This window comes from Nannobrachium achirus, assembly GCF_963921795.1.
Source record: "Nannobrachium achirus genome assembly, chromosome: 12".
In the NCBI taxonomy this organism is placed as follows: Eukaryota; Metazoa; Chordata; class Actinopteri; order Myctophiformes; family Myctophidae; genus Nannobrachium; species Nannobrachium achirus.
In genome coordinates, this window is record NC_137832.1 from 17,356,925 (window position 1) to 17,380,591 (window position 23,667).

The 23,667-nt window shown below is 43.4% G+C and overlaps 1 protein-coding gene across 1 annotated transcript in view; it reads left to right on the plus strand.

The window, feature by feature from the left end:
- Nucleotides 1–1,704: 1,704 nt before the first annotated feature.
- citb (citron rho-interacting serine/threonine kinase b) overlaps nucleotides 1,705–23,667 on the plus strand; it is a gene marked incomplete at both ends in the record, with an annotated part of 124,172 nt that continues 102,209 nt past the window's right edge. Inside the window, 2 exons of the mRNA XM_080738248.1 lie at nucleotides 1,705–1,848; nucleotides 2,434–2,553. Of these exons, the coding sequence (XP_080594374.1) occupies nucleotides 1,705–1,848; nucleotides 2,434–2,553 (264 nt within the window). The remainder of the gene's footprint in view (nucleotides 1,849–2,433; nucleotides 2,554–23,667) is intronic.

Genomic DNA, 23,667 nt, shown 5'->3' on the forward strand with positions numbered 1-23,667 from the left:
TCACTGTAGGAGTTCCAGTCTGCTAGCACACACATCATGTTGTAAACGGTTCAGCGTACATTTTGTGATAGATGGATGGATGGATAGATGGAGGGTTTGATTTGCTGGGGCGATCCATGCCTCTGCTTTTGATACACCCCCCTCTGGTCATTCATTTTTATGGCCGGTTAGGATATCGTTGTTGTCGAGTGGAAACCTTCTATGTCCAAAACCGTTTGTTTTGTGTTTATCATTTTAAAAATTATTGAAACTATTAAAAACAGACAGATCTATGTGCTGTTTTCACTACTTTTGTGCGACGGCCTTGTATGATGAAGCAGGGCTTTGCTTTGCGAAAAAATTTGCAAATTTGAAACTTGGAGATACAAGGTTTCTGCCCGACAGTGACGATATGTTTTATCCCTGCTTCTGGAAATGCCAGACTGTCTGATATGTTTGATATTCATGATTTAACAATTTCATTCAAAGTTTATGTAATGTTAATCTCATTAATCGTAATCGTAATACATTTTCAAAATTGGTCAAAGTCTTTCTTCGTATTACTTTCTTTTTAAACAAATAATTGCAATCTACAAGCTCGAACCCTGGATAAATGAATGGATGGATGGGTAGATAGATAGATAGATAGATAGATAGATTCTTATCCGTATTTTATGGTGGTTTTAACACATTCTCTGTGGCGAAACGTAGCAGAATCATGTGCTTGTGCTGAATTCCATTCACCTATGCTAAAATGAAAGTTGAAATGAGAACTCCTCTTTCTGCTTGAAGCTGTTGAAGTTCATTTTGCTTGAATGCCCAAAGCTTACAGTGTGTGTTAAGGGACATGTGCTGTTATTGTAGTCTCCATCTATTGTATCGTCTTGAACTGTCTTGTACATACTGTACATCACATCCTATGGTTAATAATAATGCTGGGCACGGTGGCGCAGTCAATAGTGCTGTCGCCTCACAGCTAGAAGGTCCTGGGTTCGATTCCCGCCGGGGGACACTGTGGGTGCTGGGGGGCGTGTTCCCTCCTCCGCGTCATCAGTGCCCACACCCTAGGTGGGGTTGGCAAAAAGGGCCTTTCTGTGTGGAGTTTGCATGTTCTCCCCGTGTCTCCTAGGGTAGATACCCTCACAAAAACATGCAGTAATCCTGGTCTCTATAATGCCTCCCCCTGGCCAGCCGGGGCGCCTGATGGAGGGGAATGGAACTGGTTGGAATAACGTGTTCCTTCCACGCGCTACGTCCAACTGGGGAAGCTCCCCCTGTCAGGTGATAAGAAGCGGCCCGCTCACTCCTCATGCATTGAAGGAAGCATGAGCTCAGTTCGGGGCCCTCCCCAGGTTGGCAGAGGGAGAGTAGAGCCCAGGATTACAGCTTAGGCAATTGGCACCGGGTGAAAAAATGGGTTACAAAAATCGTGGGATAAAAATTTAGAATAAAAAAAAAAAATAATGCTCAAGTATGTGTACAGTAAATATGTTTTGCATTGTGATAGTATAATACTACATATTTCTATTGTAAAAGCATGATTTATACTTCGTTACATGCCGGTGTTGCGCACCGAAAATAGCCAATGGAAAAATCTAAAATAGCTCATGGTGCAATCAATTATGTTGTGAGCTTGTAGATCGGCATTTTTTGGCGCGTGGCACCGCTGTACGACGAAGTATAAAGTAAGCATGATTCTGATTGGTTGTTGCTCTGGTTTCCCAGATGGAACAGGAGATCTCATTGGTCCAGAGAAAGATGTCTGACCTGGAGTCAGTACTGCAGCAGAAGGACGTGGAGTTGAAGGCCTCCGAAACCCAGAGAACCGTCTTGGAACAGGACCTGGCATCTTACATCACTGAGTGCAGCGTAAGTATGCACGTTATTACCCTCAGCTGTGTGTGTTTGGGCAGTGTTTCTCCACCACTGTGCCAGGGGACCTTTGGTGTGCCCCTGAGAAGGGTCAAGTGTGCCCCCTGAAAATAGCATTTATCATTTTAAAAATGATTTAAACTAGTGAAAACAGCCGATCTACAAGCACGCAACGCCTCGCACCGTGAGGCGTTGTGTGCTTGTAGATCGGCTGTTTTCACTATGTTGTGCGACAGCCTTGTATGATGAAGCAGGGCTTTACTTTGCGAAGAAACGTACACATTTGAAACTTGGAGATACAAGGTTTCTTCCCGACAGTGACGATATTTACACCCCCCGTATTATGTTGGTGTGCCCATGGATTCTTGGGACATGAAAAGTGTGCCCATGCAAAAAAAAAAAGGTTGAGAAACACTGTGTTAGGGCATTAACGACTTGTGATTTTTGCAAGTCGCCTCGACTCAGTAAAAAGTTGAGTTGAAGTCGACTTTATCGTTTGATGACGTCATCACATCACACACAAATGACGTCCTCACATTAAACAAAATGTTTAATAAATGGGTGATGATATTTTTGTTGCAGAGTCTGAAGCACAGTCTGGAGCAGGCTCGTATGGAGGTATCCCAGGAGGACGACAAAGCACTGCAGCTCCTCCATGACATCAGGGAGCAGAGCAACAAGCTGCAGGAGATCAAGGAGCAGGTACCGTTCAGCTCCACACCCCGAAGAGACATGTTGTGTCTCCCCAGGACCAAATGTAGTGACAATAGCAGATCTACAAGGTCTTAATGTGTAGAAATGGGCCCAGGGACGTGCTGGCCATTGGGAAACGCGGGACAACTCCCGAACGGCCAGTTCTGGGCGGCCAACAAAGTAAATCGCCACTGTCGGGCAGAAACCTCGTATCTCCCAAGTTTCAAATGTATACATTTTTTCGCAAAGCAAAGCCCTGCTTCATCATACAAGGCCGTTGCACAGAAGTAGTGAAAACAGCAGATCTACAAGCACACAACGCCTCGCGGTGCGAGGCGTTGTGTGCTTGTAGATCGGCTGTTTTCACTAGTTTAAATCATTTTTAAAATGATAAATACAAAACAAACGGTTTTGGACATACAAGATTTCCACCCGACAACGACAAAATACTGTATAACTCATGTACAGTAATTGGCCCACTGGCTTGTCACTTGTCGTGATCTGAAATGGCAAATCTTTGAGTAGCAGCAGTGCTATAGCGCGCAATGAGGGCCTCTCCAACTCTTTTTCCCGGGCTGAATCAGGGGCCCAGCACGTCCCTGAATGGGCCGCATTAGGAGCTGGCACGCACGCACGCACGCACGCACGCACGCACGCACGCACGCACACACACACACACGCACGCACACACACACACACACACACACACACACACACACACATACACACACACACACTTACTTTAGGCAGCACTGCTTGTCAACCAGTGAGTGTCCTAATGGTAGAGAAGGGAGAACGATGGTAGAGAAGGGAGACAGCCTTCAACCAATGTACAGTAGATGTGATCATTATATTGTATTTGCCTGGTCTACTAGACAGATTAGTTAATTGCGACCGAAGGTCGCAGTTTACCATGAGAAATGTCACAGCTTGTCTCCATGTGTGTACACATTTTTACAGTCTATGCCTATGGGTTGGTTCCCTTGACACATCGGTGTGACATCACCTATTTAAAAGTCCATGTATGGGTATTCCCCAGATCCCCTTTTATGCCCATAATCCCTGATGTATTGATATCACCGGCCAGATGGCCAAGACATGGCCCATATCTGTGTGGCTGGTTCAGACAGGGATCTCCATGTATGGGCAATGGGCTTAAATGGGATGTACAATATACAGCACATGGATCTCCATGTAACTGGTCCGATATACATCACTGGCCAGATGGCCAAGAATTGGCCCTGAGGCGTCTTACGAGTAAAAATGTGTTCATTACATAGGCCTAAATTGCAGATTTAACTCAGGGATCTATTTTGATTGTCTTAAGTACCAGTTCTTATGCCTTAAGACCTGGAAGCGTGGCAAATGCTGTTTGGCTGTTTTGAGAGGCCAAACAGCATTTGCCACACCTACAGGTCTTACGTTAAGGCATAAGAGCTGGTACTTAAGACAATCAAAATAGAGCCCAGAGAGTGTACAAATACAAAATCTTTGCTATCTGGACCGTTTGGGTCCATTTGTAAAAAGTTACAAATTGATAAACTAACACTGTGTGTGAGGGTGTGCTGTGTACTTTCCATGTTGTGAGTTTGAATCTGGTTTGCGGCCTTTAGTACCAAAAAAACCTCTATGTCAAATCTCCCCCATCACTCAACACCGACCTTACCCTCTAATAAAACTGCAAAATGTAAAACCCACGCAGAACTGAAAATGTATGCGTTTATGCAGATAAGATACAAAACCTTCCACGGGGTTTAGAAAGCTCCCTTTAGAAACCCCAAAACAAAGCCTCATCAAAACAAACAGAATAATGACGCAAATTACTTGAACGTTCAAGTTCACAATGAATGTTGCAAATCCTTCTTTGTCTCTCGCTCCTGCTTTGTCGCTCTCTTTCATTCCCCCTCTATTTGTTTTTCTGTCTCCCTTCTAACACCTCTCCTGTTTACCTGAGCTCTTCTTACCTCCTTTGTCCTTCCCAGCTAATAGAGCTACGGCATAGACAAAGCAGGTGAGGAGCTCAACTGATTCACTCTTTATGGGTTCCAGAGATTGTGCTGCCTGCCACACACTTCATTATTTTAAAATGTTCCGCATATAATGTATTATGGATGGATGGATTTATAGGTGGATTGATGGGTTGATGGATAGATGGATAGATAGAATGCTAGATAGATAGATGGATGGATAGATAGATTCTTGACAGCTGCAGTGACGATGATGCGATGCGAGAGTGTGGACTACAGGGACGTGCAGAGAATGTTAGAGATGCAGGGGCTGACATTTCTAAAAGGGCCTTTTGGTGGAAATATCGAAAATAGCAGACCTCCACGATCACAACGCGTCGCAACGCGACGCGTTGTGAGCTTGGAGGTCGGCTATTTTTGGTGCGTGATACAACACTGAACTAAGCATAATCAACAGAGGACAATTCTTTCAACATAAGACGCTGCATTCAAGTTCAGGAGAGTTTGGACAAGGCAATTCTCTTGAATACTGCCTTCAGTTATGGCATGGAAAGAGGGCATTTGTATTTCTTTCACTATTGTAACTAAAAACTGCATTTATGGTCTGGAGAGGGCACTTTACAGACAGATAAAAGGGCAGGGGCTCAAGCCCCCTTTGATGTCTATGTGTGCACGTGCCTGGTGGACTAGCCAACACCAACTCGGGACTCCTGAAGCGTTGCCTTCCACACCCTTCTGTCTAGCATCAGGGTCTTGAGCTCTGCAGTGTTGTTAGCTCTGATGTCACGGGGCACGCCACAGTGTATCTACAGCAGGGGTTCCCCAACTTTTTCATCCGAGGCACCCCTACATTATATTATAATATTACCTACATGACATTCATCATTTCCACTCCCAGTAGCTTATATTCATGGCATATTTTAGGGATTATGCTGCGAGGAAAACATTGAAATAACTAGAAATACTGTTCCTACGAAACAGTGTGAGCTCGCTCGTGACTATACTCTGCAGCGTGCTAACTGTCATGTGAAGCTCAACCAATACTCCAGCTAACACCACTCCCAGCTGTTTTTCCACCAATTGCGCCTCATTGGCTAACGGAACACGATATTCGGCGGAAATATTGACGAAACCATAGTGTTTTCGCCTTTGAACTGTCTGCGGCGGAACTCGCTATATAAATAATGAGGATAACATAGTGTTCTCGCCTTTCAGGCGAGCTCACAGTTACCATTTTGGGCAAAACGTACTGAAAATAACTCTGTACTTCAAGTTTAAAATGATGCCAAATATTTGTTAAAGTGTTCAAATAAATTCCAAATAGTATCAAATGATCTCGCGTCTCTCCTGGACTGCCGTCGCGGCACCCCAGGGTGCCCCTGCCCCGTCGCCCACTTTGAATCAGACCCTGATCTACAGTATAGGTGGTATGCTACAGTATACTGCAGACAATGAGGTGAGTAGCATTTAACATTGGGCTTTAGAGCAGGGCAGGTGATGGTGCCGGGTGTGTGTGTGTATGTGTGTGTGTGTGTGTGTGACCCCAATGTGAGAAGAGAAAGGTGCCAGCCCATTCCAGCAGTGGTAATTACACAGGCACATGGGGTGAGATGTCTGTCACTTCCCACAAGGTTGCAATAAGTCTGTATACTGTAACTTTACTGTAAGTTTGATGTTATTATGATAGCTATTACCGTAATTGCTGGACTATAAGCCACATCGAAATATAAGCCGACACTAAAAAACAGAATGTTTACATATAAGCCGCACCCGACTATAAGCCGCAGGTGTCCCTCCTGCTTCCCGCTAGAGTGCCCCATCGTGGCCGTTAGCTGTATAAATCTATATATAAATCCCTGTTGAAGACCATTGTAAAACGAAATATCTGGCCGTTAGCTGTAAAAATCAAAACATGGGAAATAAGCAGCGGCTTATAGTCCGGCAATTACGGTACGGTGTGTGTGTGTGTGTGTGTGTGTGTGTGTGTGTGTGTGTGTGTGTGTGTGTGTGTGTGTGTGTGTGTGTGTGTGTGTGTGCACGTGCGTTTGTGCGTGCGTGCGTGCGTGTGTGTGTGTGTGTTGTCACATGACAGGAATTGCTTATTTCGTATTCACCACTGAGATAATTAATTTGCTCAAAGCCTTTGATGTCAGGTTTCAGTACAGTATCTCTCAGCACATTTTTAATTTTCATCTTCATGAATGAAGATGAATTTCTCAACAGATCTATGGGTATTCATACAATCGGATCTCTTGGATCTCTTGGATCTATCGATCTATCGATCTATCGATATTCATTTAGTTGGAGATTGGAGTTTTAATAGAAAAGACTTAATAGGCTCAATACCATGAAACTGTCAGTGAATGTGTAAAAAATATAATAATCAGTGAATGGAACTGTGAAAGCAGTGCTATGTTGTTTACCAACGTTACTGTGCAGACAGGCTCTTTAGCCCATTGGATCCTGAAACTCCAAAGATAAAAAGAGGCTGACCAAAATGTTAAACATGTTGCTCAAAATCTATGCTTTTATCCACTGTGTCAGCTTTTGTCAGATACTGTATAGGAGTGGGGAAGGTTTGAAACTACTGCTTTAGACCACTGTGGATGAGATATCGTTGCAGGCGGAAATTTTGAAATTTGTATGTTTTTTTTGTGCGAATTGGTAAATTGTTGCGACCAAAGGTCGGAGTCTACCATGAGAAATGTCACAGCTTGTCTCCGTGTGTGTACACATTTTTACAGTCTATGGGTTGGTTCCCTTGACACATCACTGTGACATCACAGGTGATATCACAGATGACATCACCTATGTAAAAGTCCATAATGAGTGGGTATTCCCCAGAATCCCTTTTATGCCCATATATGAAGATCCCTGATGTCATCGATATATATCACTGGCCAGATGGCCAAGACATGGCCCATATCTGTGTGGCTGGTTCAGATAGGGATATCCATCTATGGGCATAAAATATATATTGTATGTTGTGATGTCATGGGGACCACTCTAACAGAATCCCTTTTATGCCCATACTGTATATACGGTATGGAGATCTCATCACTGTCACTCTGTGCCACATCACTAATCTGTGACTCGTTTGTTTGATTGATTGATTGAAGACTTTATTAGATGTTTGCATAGGAAAAGGTACAGTTTCATGACGGTACAGTTCACTGGTACAATGTCAACTAAAAGGAGATCCTAGAAAAGCACTTGGCTTATTTACACAGGAAAACATTGAAGTAACTCCTATAACATTGAATGACAGACGGATAGAACACATTCAACACAGTATTATGCAGTAGATATAGTCAGGAAAAGAATAATAAAACAAAAACTGTGCAAAAAGAAAGAAAAATACAGTAGGTAAATACAAAGAAGGGTCAGGGGAGGGTAAGGCTGGGCTAGGTTTGTTTTTACCAGTTGCGAACGCCTGCCGCCTGTAAGTGATTTTTCGGGGCGATTTTAAAGGATGCTAGGGATCCACACTCCTTTAACGTGATATCACAGGTGATATCACAGGTGACATGCCCATATTTGGTAATGCCCATATGTGGGCATGTTTTGACATAACATTGTTGACTATCATGCAGGGGTCTCCATATATGGGTAACTGGTCTGATATACATCACTGGTTATGGCCAAGGGCGAGGTCTCATGTCGCCCTGAGGCGTCTTACTAGTACTATGGTTAGGGGTGGCTCGGTATCGACATTTTGTTATCGCGGTTACCGTCTTCCCATTTACCGCCGGTATTGCGGTAATTACCGCACCCCGTATCTATTAATTAAGGTTCGGCGATAAGCCAAAATATTGCAATCGTCTTCCTAAAAGTCGCCTCTCCACAGCCTGACTGCCCGAGTTATACTTCCCCGTACAGCACAGCGGGTCTGGCTTTGAAAGGAGCAGATCTACAAGCTCACAACACGTCGCATCCGCGACGCGTTCTGGTTACCATAGTAACGGTAGCTACTTGGGCTTTTAAGACACAGACTGCTGTGTGTGAGAACAAACCAGAAGAGAGACGGAGACGGGTAGTCAGATCGTGTACAGTGATTAACTCACGTCTGAAATCGCAGCGATTGAGTGCTGATATATACAGGTTTTAGTGACAAGACTTGACAGAAAAGGTTATAAAATCGGCGACGGGGCACAACGGGCGAGTCGGCGCGACGCGGTGGGAAAAGTAAAAGATAGTTTCATTTTCGGTTTTAGTCCACGCGGTCCGCACTCCGCCTGTAATCCGTATGAATAAAAAAGAAAATGCCACAAGGTACTACTGCCACAACACAAGGTATGTATTAACATACTTGTGTTGTGTGGATTACAGTCAGAGAAAGTTTACGCTTCTCCGTGCTCCCTACTACGAGGCTGCTGCTGTGTGTAGACTGTGAGTGACGTATGTGGCTTCGAAACCTGTGGTACGCGGCCCAGAGCAGAGCGGCATGGAGCGCATGCGGTCCTCGCTTCTCCCCCGTTTTAAAACTCGCTTATTTTCAATAAAAAATAGACTATTTTTTTCTTTTTTGACCGCGGTAAGGACCCTGACACCGCGGTAGGCCTCGGTATACCGTGGTACGGTGGTACGGCGGTTACCGTCCCCAACCCTAACTATGGTGCCTTACAAAAGTAGCGAAAATAGCCAATCTACAAGCTCGCATTAATTGCGATCCATTGTGAGCTTCAAGACCCGCTATTTTGGCCGTTTAGGAAAAAACGGTGAAGATGAAAGTGGTTAAGTCTGTCACTAGGTTTTATAGATATTCAAACAGTGAAAAGTATTTAACTTGTGACTAAATGGCTGCATTGGAGACATTGGAAGCCAGGATATGTTCTAATGGTCTTGGGCATGTACTGTACTGTACCGTACGCTTTCTGCCCCACAGCAAACACATTGTCTATGCAGACCAGACCGTCTGCTGCCTCAATGTGTCTCCTTCAGGGAGGGACTCCACATTCTGGAACCTAGCTGAGATAATGAGAAAAAAATGTGTGTGTGTGCGCGTGTGTGCATTTGTGCATGTGTGTGTGTGTGTGTGTGTGTGTGTGTGTGTGTGTGTGTGTGTGTTTGTGTGTAAAATAGTGTGTTATTTTATAAATTAAAGCCCTACTTTTACAAGGTTGGTGCACAAAAGTAGTGAAAATAGCCGACAACATTAAATAAATAATAACAAAGGGAACAGTTTTGGACATGCGAGGTTTCCACCCGACAACGACAATGTGCTTGTGTAAGTAAGAATGTGTCTGTGTCTGAAGTGAGAGCGCGCATGCTTTTGAGTGTTTCTTTATTTGTGTGGACACGCCCCGTAATTATGGAGCTGCCAATAATGGGAATTAAGCCCTTCATTTGTACTCGCTCGTTAGCTTGAAGATCCGTTCATTTTGACAAGCGACATTATCGTCTCTGTTGGGTGGAAGCCTTGTATGTCCATTGTCCACCAAAACCATTCCTTTTTTATTATTATTAAAAAAGACGCGTCACATCAGGTTTCGAGCTTGTAGATCTGCTATACTTTTGTATGACATTCTTGTATGAGGCAGTAGCTAGGGCATTCATTTACTACAAAGCAAAAGATGAAATATTCATTCATTCATATTCAGAGAACATATATGAACCACTTTGGCCCTATTTTATACTTACGAAAATAGTAAATAAAGCTACAAGCTCACAGTGAGTTGTGAGCTCGTAGATATTTTGAAAGATTGTGATAGATTTTGAAACCTTTAAAAGCAACATTCTACTTAATGAATATTTTGGTACATAATTATATTTTGATGACCATACTTTTTACTTTTACTCAAATACATTATTTATCATAGAATGTTTACTTACTTATTTCTACATTGCTACTTTTAAAAAAGTTCTTCCACTACCGATGAAAAGTCTTCTTCTCCCTGGTATCCATCTTTCTTAGGCTGGACTCACACATAATGCGTGAAACATCTTCTCCGTATCGTATGAGAATGGCCACTGGGGGCGCCGTACTAATGCATTGTCAATGGAAGGTTGTTTGGTTTTTTGTCGTTGCCGTGTCTCTAGCTCAACCGCAGCCTGTCTTTTGGCCAAGAGACACGGCAACGACAAAACACCAAACAACCTTCCATTGACAATGCATTAGTACGGCGACCCCAGTGGCCATTCTCAGACGATACGGAGAAGATGTTTCACGCAAATGTCTGTACGGCGCCTTACTGTTCGCTGGTTACCAGGCGATGAATAATATTGTGCAATGGTTGCCGTGGCAACAAGATCCATATACCTTGAAGAGGAGTAGAGGCTGCAGTGGACCGGCTGTCATGATGAGGTAGTGAGGCCTTGGATCCCACCGTTTAAGAATCACGGAATTTATGACATGAGCCATGAACATAACATCTATAATCCACTCCACAGCTCACAGGAGGCAGTGTATCTGAAGTAGGGCTGGGCGATATACTGTATGTCTTCAATTCAGTATCACGATTATTTTAAACTTTCGCCTCGATTCCGATAAAAAAGTAAATCTACAACATGTCGCGATGTGACCTGTTGTAAACTTGTTTTATATATATATATATATATATATATTTCTATCATTTTTATCCCGCAATTTTTGCACCCATTTTTTCACCCAGTGCCAATTGCCTAAGCTGTAATCCTGGGCTCTGCTCTCCCTCTGCCACGATTGGGGAGGGCCCCGAACTGAGCTCATGCTTCCTTCAGTGCATGAGGAGTGAGCAGGCCGCTTCTTTTCACCTGACAGGGGGGAGCTTCCCCGGTAGGACGTATAGCGTGTGGAAGGAACACGTTATTCCAAACAGTTACTTTCCCCTCCATCAGGCGCCCCGGCTGGCCAGGGGGGTGCATTATAGAGACAAGGATTACTGCATGTTTTTGTGAGGGTATCAACCCTAGGAGACACGGGGAGAACATTCAAACTCCACACAGTAATGCCCTTTCGCAAACCCCACCGACAAGTTTAGTAGTAGATTAGTAGACAAGTTTTGTTAAAGATTTAAACCCTTTTTTATGTTTTATTAATGCAAGAACAATGACTTCTACGAAGAGAAAGGGTATAGTTTCTATTAGCTTGGAATCCCCATCAATGGTGTCATTGTTAGGCAGGTTTCTGAACTATAGCCCACCAATTGAGTGAGTAGACAGAAATTGTGCCATCTTATAATGAGCGTCAGTGAGGACCAATTATATGAAGATATGATTGACAATGTGTGAAGCGCTCCTTTTAAAGGACTTTGTGTCTGTAGTATTACACTTTTGAGCAGATAAAAATTACATGAAGTGCTCACCAGTCACCAGGGCTCCACTCTGGGGCCTTTTCTGTTCAATATCTTGCTCCCACTATAGCTCACATTATGGAAAACACCGAAATATGTTGCCGTAATGATGCAGACGACACACGCATTTACATAACCATATCACCGGGGGGACAATACAGTACAAGTATTGATTTAATGCATTGAACAAAGAAACGATTGGATGTGCCAGAATGTTTTTCATTTTAAAGAAAGACAAAACTGAAGTACTGTAATTAGCTTTGGAGCCAAGGAAGAACAATTGAACCTTAATTTGTTAACGGAAATCTTGGTGGAGTCAAGGACCTGAATTTCGACAGCCGCATTAAGGCAATTACAGATTCTCCCTAATATCACCTTAAGAATATGGGGATTAAAGGACTTATCTCTCAGCAAGATATTTGATAAAACTTGTCCATGCATTCAGATTCATCTTCAGCATTCTTGACTTCTGTAACAGGTCTCTACGAATGTATCAGACAGATGCAGTTGATTCACGCAGACTGCTGGAATCCTCACTAAAACCAAGAAATTGGCTCATATCACTCTAGTTATCAGATCTTTACACTGGCTACCTGTCTATTAGAGCCCGACCGATGCCATATTTTTGGACCGATGCCGATATTTGCCTATGGAGAGTGCTAGACCACCGATTGCCAATGTTTAACCAATGTTTTGTAATAATATAAAATAATAATAAATAGCCTAAATTTCAAAAACGTCTTGCCTTCAAAACCTTTTTTTCCTTTTTTTTTTAAACCAATGTTCCATGGACTAACAGTGGTCCTTGAGGGGTTTCCAGGTGGTCCCCAGCTAAATTATGGAGATTTGATAACCAAATGGATAAGATCTTTAACTCATGAGTGTAAAATGAAACCAGATGGATCCTTTCGGGCAACGACAATATATTCTACGTTTTGGGTCTGAGTGGCTTAATATCATCAAATGGTGGTCTAATATTATTAAAAAACGACCAATACATTGGGGAGATAATGACCGATGTCCGATGCTGACATCGGGGTCCAAAAACGACCGATACATCGGTTCGACCGATACATCGGTCAGGCTCTACTTGTCTATCAAATAATTTATTTCAAAATACTACTATTCGTTTATAAAACATTGAGTGGTTTAGGGACTAAATACAGATCTTGTGCTACATCATGATTGATCCAGACTGCAGCCTGTCTGGGACTGGTCTGTTTCTTAACCTAGAGTCAGAACTAAACACAGATGGGCAGCTCTCTGCAGCAACCGTGTTCTTTTAAATCAAAGCTGAATATCCTTTTCTTCACTGCCTTTTAGTGACGTCTCAATGCGCTGCGTCTGAATGTCTTAATGCTTTGTGTAAAGCTCTTTGAATGGCCTTGTTGTAGAAATGTGCCATACAAATGAACGTGCTTTGCCTTACACAGAGAAACTAGCTAAGTTCCTCCTCATCCTTATGAGGACAGTTGGTTCCTAGGCCAAGGGTCTTCAACAGGGGGTCTTCAGAGTTACTACAGGGGGTCCTCCAAATCTTTGTGTGATAGAAACCTTTTTCTCCTTTTTTATACTTGACGTCCGAAATAGAATGGTGGTTGGTAGATTAGCCGTGACATTTCTATTATTGTATTGTGATCTGAGACATAATATTATGTTTATAAACATGACCCCGCAGCCCCTCCATCTTGAACAGCGCCGCTGTTTTTTCTTTTTTTTTTTTCCCCAGGCCAGTAACTCACCATGATTTTCTCGATTTCCGTTGGGATAGAATGGGGGTTTTGGCCGATCGTCGATGTCCCCGTGCGTTTCGCGTGCGCGATCCTTTCACGTAAATGTCCCCGCAAATAGTCCATGTGTGACTGAAGAACAGAACTGAAAAGTTTCGCTAGCATAGCCCCAAGCATGGCTGCTGTAGGAGCTCGAGTGTGCAGACAGCAAACGGATGGCTGGGAGTAGCCTTGGAGAAGGAGAGGCGCTGACGTCACCTCTGCTTCATGCACGGTCTGCATGAGCTATCAGTGCACGAGTGGTGACTAGGGAAGGTTAGACGATCGCCGATTTTCGGATCAAAAGCTTTTATTCCGGTTTTAAAGACAAAGTCCGGGAATGTACGGCGTGGCTGAGAGTCCCTGGGGGGATGTGCGATATAGTACGGTTTTAACATTAAGGGGCTCCCCGTGGCTTAGAAGGTGTTAACCACTTGAATCCTAGCGTCCATATTTTGGGAACTTTAGCCAAAAATAGCAGATCTAAAAGCTCACAACGCCTCACGCTGTAGATCGGTTATTTTCGGCAAAGACGTCTGGCGTAGAGGGGAAAAAGAGCAGACTAAGTACTTGAAATGTCAAGTTAAGTATTGACCGTTCAAGTGGTTAAATACGTATCTGAAAACACAAAATGACATGAATCCAAAATACAATGATGATTGTGCTGTCGAACAATGAAACTATATGGAATCTATGAAAAAGTTGTGGGGGTCCCTGCTTCATCTCTTTCTCAACTAAGGGTTCCTTGGCCTGAAAACGTTGAAGACCCTGGTCCTAGGCTGTCATGTCATCTAGCCATCATTTGAGATTTCATTACAGTTACACAGTGTTGAACGCCTCTCAGCAGGATAGAATTAGTGGATGCTTTAACTATAAAAAAATAGCAGATATACAAGCTCGCAGCGCGGCACCGAGTGCCGCGCTGTAGAGCTTGTAGATCTGCTATTTTTGAAAAGTTGTGAAAATATGTGCAAATCTTTGAATATGTATTTTCAAAGCGAACATTTGTAACAAAATTTTGCTCCTGGGGTGGTCCCTGGAACGAGATATTTTGAGATGGGGGTCCGTGGCCAAATGAATATCAGTTTGGGGGTCCTTCACATGAAAAGGTTTGAGAACCACTGACATAGTAGTCTCTCAAGAACAGACTAACTGAGCTCCAGTTAAGTGAAAAGGACCTTTTCTTTGACGATGGCTGGCCAGATTGCTGACATAGAAAGATAAAAAACCTTAGAAGGATTCAAAAGATTTTTTTTTTTTCAAAAATAGCAGATCTACAAGCTCGCATCGCGGCACCGAGTGCCGCACTGTGAGCTTGTAGATATGCTATTTTTCAATAGTTAAAGCATAACATAATGATACAAAATAACGTGTACCCGTTCTGCCAGCTAAATACAGCAGTACATCTTGAAAGGCATCATCTGTCTCCCACACACTGTCACGTGACTGCACAGATTCATCTTCAGCATTCTTGACTTCTGTAACAGGTCTCTACGAATGTATCAGACAGATGCAGTTGATTCACGCAGACTGCTGGAATCCTCACTAAAACCAAGAAATTGGCTCATATCACTCTAGTTATCAGATCTTTACACTGGCTACCTGTCTATTAGAGCCCGACCGATGCCATATTTTTGGACCGATGCCGATATTTGCCTATGGAGAGTGCTAGACCACCGATTGCCAATGTTTAACCAATGTTTTGTAATAATATAAAATAATAATAAATAGCCTAAATTTCAAAAACGTCTTGCCTTCAAAACCTTTTTTTCCTTTTTTTTTAAAACCAATGTTCCATGGACTAACAGTGGTCCTTGAGGGGTTTCCAGGTGGTCCCCAGCTAAATTATGGAGATTTGATAACCAAATGGATAAGATCTTTAACTCATGAGTGTAAAATGAAACCAGATGGATCCTTTCGGGCAACGACAATATATTCTACGTTTTGGGTCTGAGTGGCTTAATATCATCAAATGGTGGTCTAATATTATTAAAAAACGACCAATACATCGGGGAGATAATGACCGATGTCCGATGCTGACATCGGGGTCCAAAAACGACCGATACATCGGTTCGACCGATACATCGGTCAGGCTCTACTGTCTATCAAATCATTTATTTCAAAATACTACTAGTGGTTTAGGGACTAAATACAGATCTTGTGCTACATCCTGATTGATCCAGACTGCAGCCTGTCTGGGACTGGTCTGTTTCTTAACCTAGAGTCAGAACTAAACACAGATGGGCAGCTTTCTGCAGCAACCGTGTTCTTTTAAATCAAAGCTGAATATCCTTTTCTTCACTGCCTTTTAGTGACGTCTCAATGCGCTGCGTCTGAATGTCTTAATGCTTTGTGTAAAGCTCTTTGAATGGCCTTGTTGTAGAAATGTGCCATACAAATGAACGTGCTTTGCCTTACACAGAGAAACTAGCTAAGTTCCTCCTCATCCTTATGAGGACAGTTGGTTCACTACTTCCTAGGCCAAGGGTCTTCAACAGGGGGTCCAGGACCCCTAGGGGGTCTTCAGAGTTACTACAGGGGGTCCTCCAAATCTTTGTGTGATAGAAACCTTTTTTTCCTTTTTTATATTAACCACTTGAATCCTAGCGTCCATATTTTGGGAACTTTAGCCAAAAATAGCAGATCTACAAGCTCACAACGCCTCACGCTGTAGATCGGCTATTTTCGGCAAAGACGTCTGGCGTAGAGGGGAAAAAGAGCAGACTAAGTACTTGAAATGTCAAGTTAAGTATTGACCGTTCAAGTGGTTAAATATGTATCTGAAAACACAAAATGACATGAATCCAAAATACAATGATGATTGTGCTGTCGAACAATGAAACTATATGGAATCTATGAAAAAGTTGTGGAGGTCCCTGCTTCATCTCTTTCTCAACTAAGGGGTCCTTGGCCTGAAAACGTTGAAGACCCCAGTCCTAGGCTGTCATGTCATCTAGCCATCATTTGAGATTTCATTACAGTTACACAGTGTTGAACGCCTCTCAGCAGGATAGAATTAGTGACTGCTTTAACTATAAAAAAATAGCAGATATACAAGCTCGCAGCGCGGCATCTGCTATTTTTGAAAAGTTGTGAAAATATGTGCAAATCTTTGAATATGTATTTTCAAAGCGAACATTTGTAACTAAAATTTTGCTCCTGGGGTGGTCCCTGGAACTAGATATTTTGAGATGGGGGTCCGTGGCCAAATGAATATCAGTTTGGGGGTCCTTCACATGAAAAGGTTTGAGAACCACTGACATACAGTAGTAGTCTCTCAAGAACAGACTAACTGAGCTCCAGTTAAGTGAAAAGGACCTTTTCTTTGACGATGGCTGGCCAGATTGCTGACATAGAAAGATAGGTTTTTTCCAAAAAACCATAGAAGGATTCAAAAGACACTTCAAAATCCTAATTTTCACGATTTTTAAAAAATAGCAGATCTACAAGCTCGCAGCGCGGCACTCGGTGCCGCGCTGTGAGCTTGTAGATCTGCTATTTTTCAATAGTTAAAGCATAACATAATGATACACAATAACGTGTACCCGTTCTGCCAGCTAAATCCAGCAGTACATCTTGAAAGGCATCATCTGTCTCCCACACACTGTCACGTGACTGCACTGTAGTGTTTATCATCCTCTATAAGGAAAGCATGCTGTGTTTGGGTCAAAACATAACAGATTGTGATGAGACATAGTTGCTCTCCAGTGACCGTAGAGAGATAAGCAAATCAAAAACAACCAAGGCGGGGGACGCGGTGGCTCAGTGGGTAGCTCTTTTGCCTCACAGCTAGAAGGTCCTGGGTTCAATTCCCGCCGGGGGAAGCTGGGGGCGTATTCCCTCCTCCGCGTCATCGGTGCCCACACCCTAGGTGTGGTTGGTGAAGGCCGGGCCCTTTCTGTGCAGAGTTAGCATGTTCTCCCTGTGTCTCCTAGGGTAGGTGCCCTCACGAAAACATGCAGTACTCCTGGTTTCTGTACTACCTCCCCCTAGTCAGCCGTGTCCTCCCCAAGTCCCCAGGTGTGGCAGAGGGAGAGTAGAAACCAGGTCTACAGGTTAGGTAATTGGCACTGGGTGAGAAAATGGGTTACAAAATCGTGGGATAAAAAAACAGGCTTGTAATTGAAAATACTACAACATTTCTTGTTGAGTGCACAAACTGTGCCTGCCCTTTTTTTATTAACACAGTAAAGGGCAGGCTACTGGCTCTGAGGAAGATACTGGAAGGAGTCATGGAGTAGAACCTGTCAGCAATGATCACCTTCATCGACTTACACAAAACATAAGTTTTGGCAACGTTTTTGTTCTCTCTTATAATTTTTATCCCACGATTTTGAAACCAATTTTCAACCAGTGCCAATTGCCTATGTAATCCTGGGCTCTGCTCTCCCTCTGCCGCACCTGGGGAGACAACGGACTGACCTCATGCTTCCTTCAATGCATGAGTAGGCCAAGTTGTTTCTTTTCACCTGACAGGGGGGATTTCCCGGGATGGAAATAGCGCGTGGAAGGAACACGTTATTCCAACCAGTTCCTTTCCCATCCATCAAGCACCCCGGCTGGCCAGGGGGAGGCATTATTGAGACCAGGATTACTGCGGTTACTGAGGGTATCAACCCTAGGAGACATGGGGAGAACATGCAAACTCCACACAGAAAGGCCCTATCGCCAACCCCACCTAGGGTGTGGGCGCTGATGACGCGGAGGGAGGAACACGCCCCCAGCACCCACAGCGTCCCCCAGCGGGAATCGAACCCAGGACCTTCTAGCTGTGAGGCAAAGCGCTAACCACTTTGCCACCGTGCCCTGGAAACGTTTTTGTAACCAGTGTAACCATTGTGTCCAGTTAGCTCAGTCGGTAGAGCTCTTGCCTTTGGACCACAAGGTCATGGGTTTGATTCCTGGCAACGCCAACTCAGCGTATGAGTAGCACGGCTTGGGTGCGGCAAGTCTTGCGGCAAGTACTGGGAGCTGATGGGAGGTGTGGCGCTCCACCTCAGCAATCCATCTCCTGGGGGTTTAGCGCATTGCATTCTGAGCTAACGCGGACGGTTTCTGTTGACAAATGGGCGGACCTGGAGAATCTCTCCGGGAGTCTCTGGCCAATAGCATTTCAGTTCCATGTAGTATTTTGGAAACTCTTCAGTGAGGACTTAAAACTAGAATTAGACCCAATCAATGTTGTGACTATAGGCAAACTATTCCATGTCATAGCTGCAGCTTCAAATCCTCATATGGAGTACCCTGATGTAATCAATATGATGTAAAAGTTACTGTAATTACCCTGATGTAATCAATATGATGTCAAAGTTACTGTAATTACCACAAAGACATCTGCTGTCTATTACCACACTTTCCTGTAAATTCCCAGCCAAGCCTCTACCACTCTTAAACAAAACAAGAGATACAGTAGTTGTATAATTCAATTTTTAAAGATTGTTATCAAAGGCATGTACTGTAGTTGTTGTTTTCTAACCAACGTGTCATTTTCTGGGTCAAGAATACATTGTACCTCTGGCATAAACAACCAGTTTCCCCTTTGAAGTGCTTTTCTGCCTTATTTTGTGTGGTAGGGGGGAAGATAGAGAAGTATTGGTGTTTTTTCCTACCAAGGACATTGTGTTAATTCTATCATAAGAGGATACTGTGTGTTAAGGCCAGGTTTTTTAATTATTGTGTGTGTGTGTGTGTGCGTGCGTGCGTGCGTGCGTGCGTGCGTGCGTGCGTGCGTGCATGCGTGCGTGCGTGCGTGCGTGCGTGCGTGCGTGCATGAGAGTGAGAGAGTGAGTGTGAGTGTGAGAGCGTGCGCGTGTTACTCCTAAGCTTTCAGCTAAGGGCCCTATCTTGCACCCAGTACGAGGCGGTGTAAATATAGCTACAGCGCAGGTGTCATCGCTAGTGTCCAAACTATTCAGTTGTCATTTCCACTCCCAGCGCCCACAATGTATAATTACCAAATGTTTTTGAGCTCATCCACATACTCATCTGCTGTAAGCGTTGGTCTTAAAATGTGTTGTAATTGGTGAATTGCTATCTTATGTACAGTGAGAAAATTGAAAAAGCAATTGCACAGTGGTTAGCGCTTCGCCTCACAGCTAGAAGGTCCTGGGTTCGATTCCCGCCGGGGGACGCTGTGGGCGATGGAGGCGTGTTCCCTCCTCCGTGTCATCAGTGCCCACATCCTAGGTGGGGTTGGCGATAGAGCCTTTCTGCGTGGAGTTTGCATGTTCTCCCCGTGTCTCCTAGGGTAGATACCCTCAAAAAAACATGCAGTAATCCTTGTCTCTATAATGCCTCCCCCTGGCCAGCCGGGGCGCCTGATGGAGGGGAAAGGAACTGGTTGGAATAATGTGTTCCTTCCACGTGCTACGTCCAAACCGGGAAAATCCCCACTGTCAGGTGAAAAGAAGCAACTTGGACTCCTCATCCATAGAAGGAAGCATGAGGTCAGTCCGTTGTCTCCCCAGGCACGGCAGGAGAGCAGAGCCCAGGATTACAATGGGTGACAAAATCGTGGGATAAAAATTAAAAAAGAAAAAGCGAGTGCGTGTAATTGTCTTAAATAAAGTGACAGCACAGATAATTCCTCAGTATTTAGAGAGCACGTTCAGATTAAGATGTGCGCCAGTGGGATTCATATAATGTCTGTATTATGTCTGTGAATTATCAGGCCATGACACAGGTGTATGCTGGTGAACTTCACTTATACTTTCTTAGTTTCACACAGAATAACAACATCATACAGAATGAGCAATCGATCCCAGAATCCCTCAGCGCTCCCAACACGGCAAGACACAACGACGAGTGCAGCATAATCAAACAGAGCGGTAGTGCAGTATCTCAACACATCACTGGTGGCGACCCAGGGAGACATAACAGTCAGCAGCACACTGCTTGCAATCAAATTCCACCCGAATTCAACACAACTCTAATGTTCAACATGGTAGATTTGTAATGGAAGTTTTTGATGTTAGTTAACCAATTCAGAACGGGTACAAAGTATTGTGTATTATTATTTTATGCTTTAACTATTGAAAAATAGCAGATATACAAGCTCACAGCGCTGCACCGAGTGCCGCGCTGAGAGCTTGTAGATCTGCCATTTTAGAAACAATCTTGAAAATTCAAATTTTGACCCGATTCTATAAGTGTCTTTTTGAATCCTTCCAAGGTTTTTGAAAAACCTATGTTTCTATGTCAGCAATCTGGCAGGCCATCGTCAAAGAAAAGGTCCTTTTCACTTAACTGGAGCTCAGTTAGTCTGTTCTTGAGAGACTACTATGTCAGTGGTTCTCATGTGAAGGACCCCCAAAATGATATGTATTTGTCCACGGACCCCCATCTCAAAGTATTTAGTTCCAGGGACCACCCAGAAGCAAAATGTGAGTTACAAACGTTCGCTTTGAAAATACATTCAAAGCGAATTTGCACACATTTTCACGACTTTTTCAAAAATAGCAGATCTACAAGCTCGCAGCGTGGCACTCGGTGCCGCGCTGTGAGCTTGTATATCTGCTATTTTTCAATAGTTAAAGCATTCAATAATCCCAGGCCTAAATCAGGAAGATCTTCAGACAGACAGAATCAGACGTCATACTTTATTGTAGATCTCATCACAGAGGAGAGAGACTTGCGTCTCCCTCTCAGAGCTTCCCCCATCAGCCCCCAACACCCATGTCCCACACACATTTATACATAGGCAGGGAGATGTACAGAAAGGTAACAACAGATGGTCACTCCTTACATGGTCTCTATTCTATAGTTACACACACAGTCAGCATATTTGAAATAGGATTTGTGTGAGGCGGCTGTGTGTAAGGGGTTTGTCAGGGAGGAACAGGCCATCTAATAAATCAACACCACAATGATTGTCATATCAATTTTGCCACCACAGGATACATACACATTTGACAGTCTATAAATATTTCTACTACAGATGGCATTACAGAGCGACTCGGCTTTGATGTTCAAACATTAATGAATGATCTGGGCCAGATTATACATCTATTACATAATAATATGAAGAATGTCTCCATGTGTCTTTTGAGATCAAAGCGGTGAGGAGAGAGAGGTAGAGAAAAGGTTGGGGGAGTTTATTTCAATACGTAGCCTTAGCCTAACCTTGTTACTGATAGCTTATACAGTGTGTTCAAATACAGTACTGTAAGAATGTCATAGACCCATAGCCTCCTGTCTTGCTTTTTTCTGTAGTTGCGTTTCCATAAAGCCGTTTATTGCGCATTAAGGCTTTTGCGCATAAATCTATTAATGGAAACACTTCAAAATTCGAATAAACTTAAAAAAAATTGGAGGAGGTGGATTTTGAGGCTTTACCGAAAAAAACGTAATGCGCATTAGTGAATGGAAACGCTGAAGCGAATTATGTTTTGAATTAAAATGCATTGAAGGGCTGGTGGGGGTCGGCCGCCTCTTGGTTGTACCAAGTTACCAACACGTTCAAAGTTGTGCTCAAAAGTAAAACCACACGTCATTATTATTCTCCGTTCTGCGACGGCATCGCGTGCACAGAACGGCCGAGAACAGCAGACCTTCAAGCTCACATCGCATCCGCAACAGCTGTTATCGTGCTCAATGCTGTTGCGGGGTTGTGGAGTGGAGTGTCTTCTCTTCTTCTCTCTCTCTCTCTCCATAGCGCCGCCCATGGCTGCTGTGGTGACTACTACGTGTTGCGTTCTGTCGGTGTTGTTTGGTGTTTGTCTGTTTTTTGTTTTTGTTTATGTTATATGTGAAAAAATTATTTGAATGCAAAAATGTAGTATGCCAAAGCAAATTCCTATGTGTATAACACAATGGTTAATAAAGTAATCTGAATCTGAAACCGGATCTGAATCTCATATCTTATATATGAAATCTATAGGCTGAAGAGCCCTTAGAGTGCATGTTCAATAATGTGTCTCACTTGACTGGAAAAATAGCGCCTGTCCGACTGCTTATTTCATGAACTATCTTCCAAGAATCGCATTTTATCAGTGAATGGAAACAGGCAAAATGCAAATTTTCTTTTTTCAACTTAATGATAATTCGCTTCCTAATTCGAATAAGCTTTATGGAAACGCAACTTGTGCCCGTACAACCGTATGGTTAACATCAGTATCCGGTTCGCGGCTCCGACCGCATACGGAACGTTTCTGTCATGCTTTTATGCTGTTTAAAAAAGAACCCAACTGAGAATGAGCATGTAAACTTGCGACCGTAGGTCGCAAGTTTAGTATGTGAACCGTCACAGCTTGTCCGTATGTATGTATCTCTGTCTATAACGCCTGACACTGTGGGTTTGTCGCTCTGACATCATGCTCTGACGTCACTGTGATGTCAGGGGAACCACTCTTGTCTTAACTAGGGTTGGGTATCGTCAGCGATACTTTTAATGGTATCGATTCAATGATGTCGATACTATCGGTATCGGTTCGCGTAAAAACGAACGATACCTTGTTTCGATACTTTTGAATGCACCCCTTGCCAGTCGCATCTATAACAGTTGGGCTACTGAGAGTTTAATGACTGCTTTAGTAGGCTACACTCGTTACTGTGAAAATAGCCGAGAATAGCCTATAATGTATATTATTATGATAATGATCCAACGTCTATAAAATAGCCCATAGAAAAAGGCAAATAATAATTATAATAATAATAATAAATAAAAAGTATCGAAAATGGTATCGAAAAAGGTATCGCATCGATTCCCAGGTATCGAAAAAGGTATCGTATCGATTAAAAGGTGAACGATACCCATCCCTAGTCTTAACAGAATGGATTTGCCGCTCTGACATCACGCTCTGGCTTCACTGTGATGTCACACTTACAGAATCCCTTTTATGCCCATATATGGAGTTCCCAGATGACATCAATATTAAGCCCATATCTAACAGGACTTCATATGGGAATGCCCCATATACTGCATGGAGGCTACATCGGCCGCATACCACACTAACGGCTGGTTCTACAGACAGGGATCTCCATGTATGGGCATGAAAGGGTATAATGTCAGATGTCATAGACATCATAGGACTTTCACATAACGAATAACCGAAAGCATGTTTGGGCTCTCACAGCATATCTCCATATACAGTACATGGATCTCCATATATGGGTACC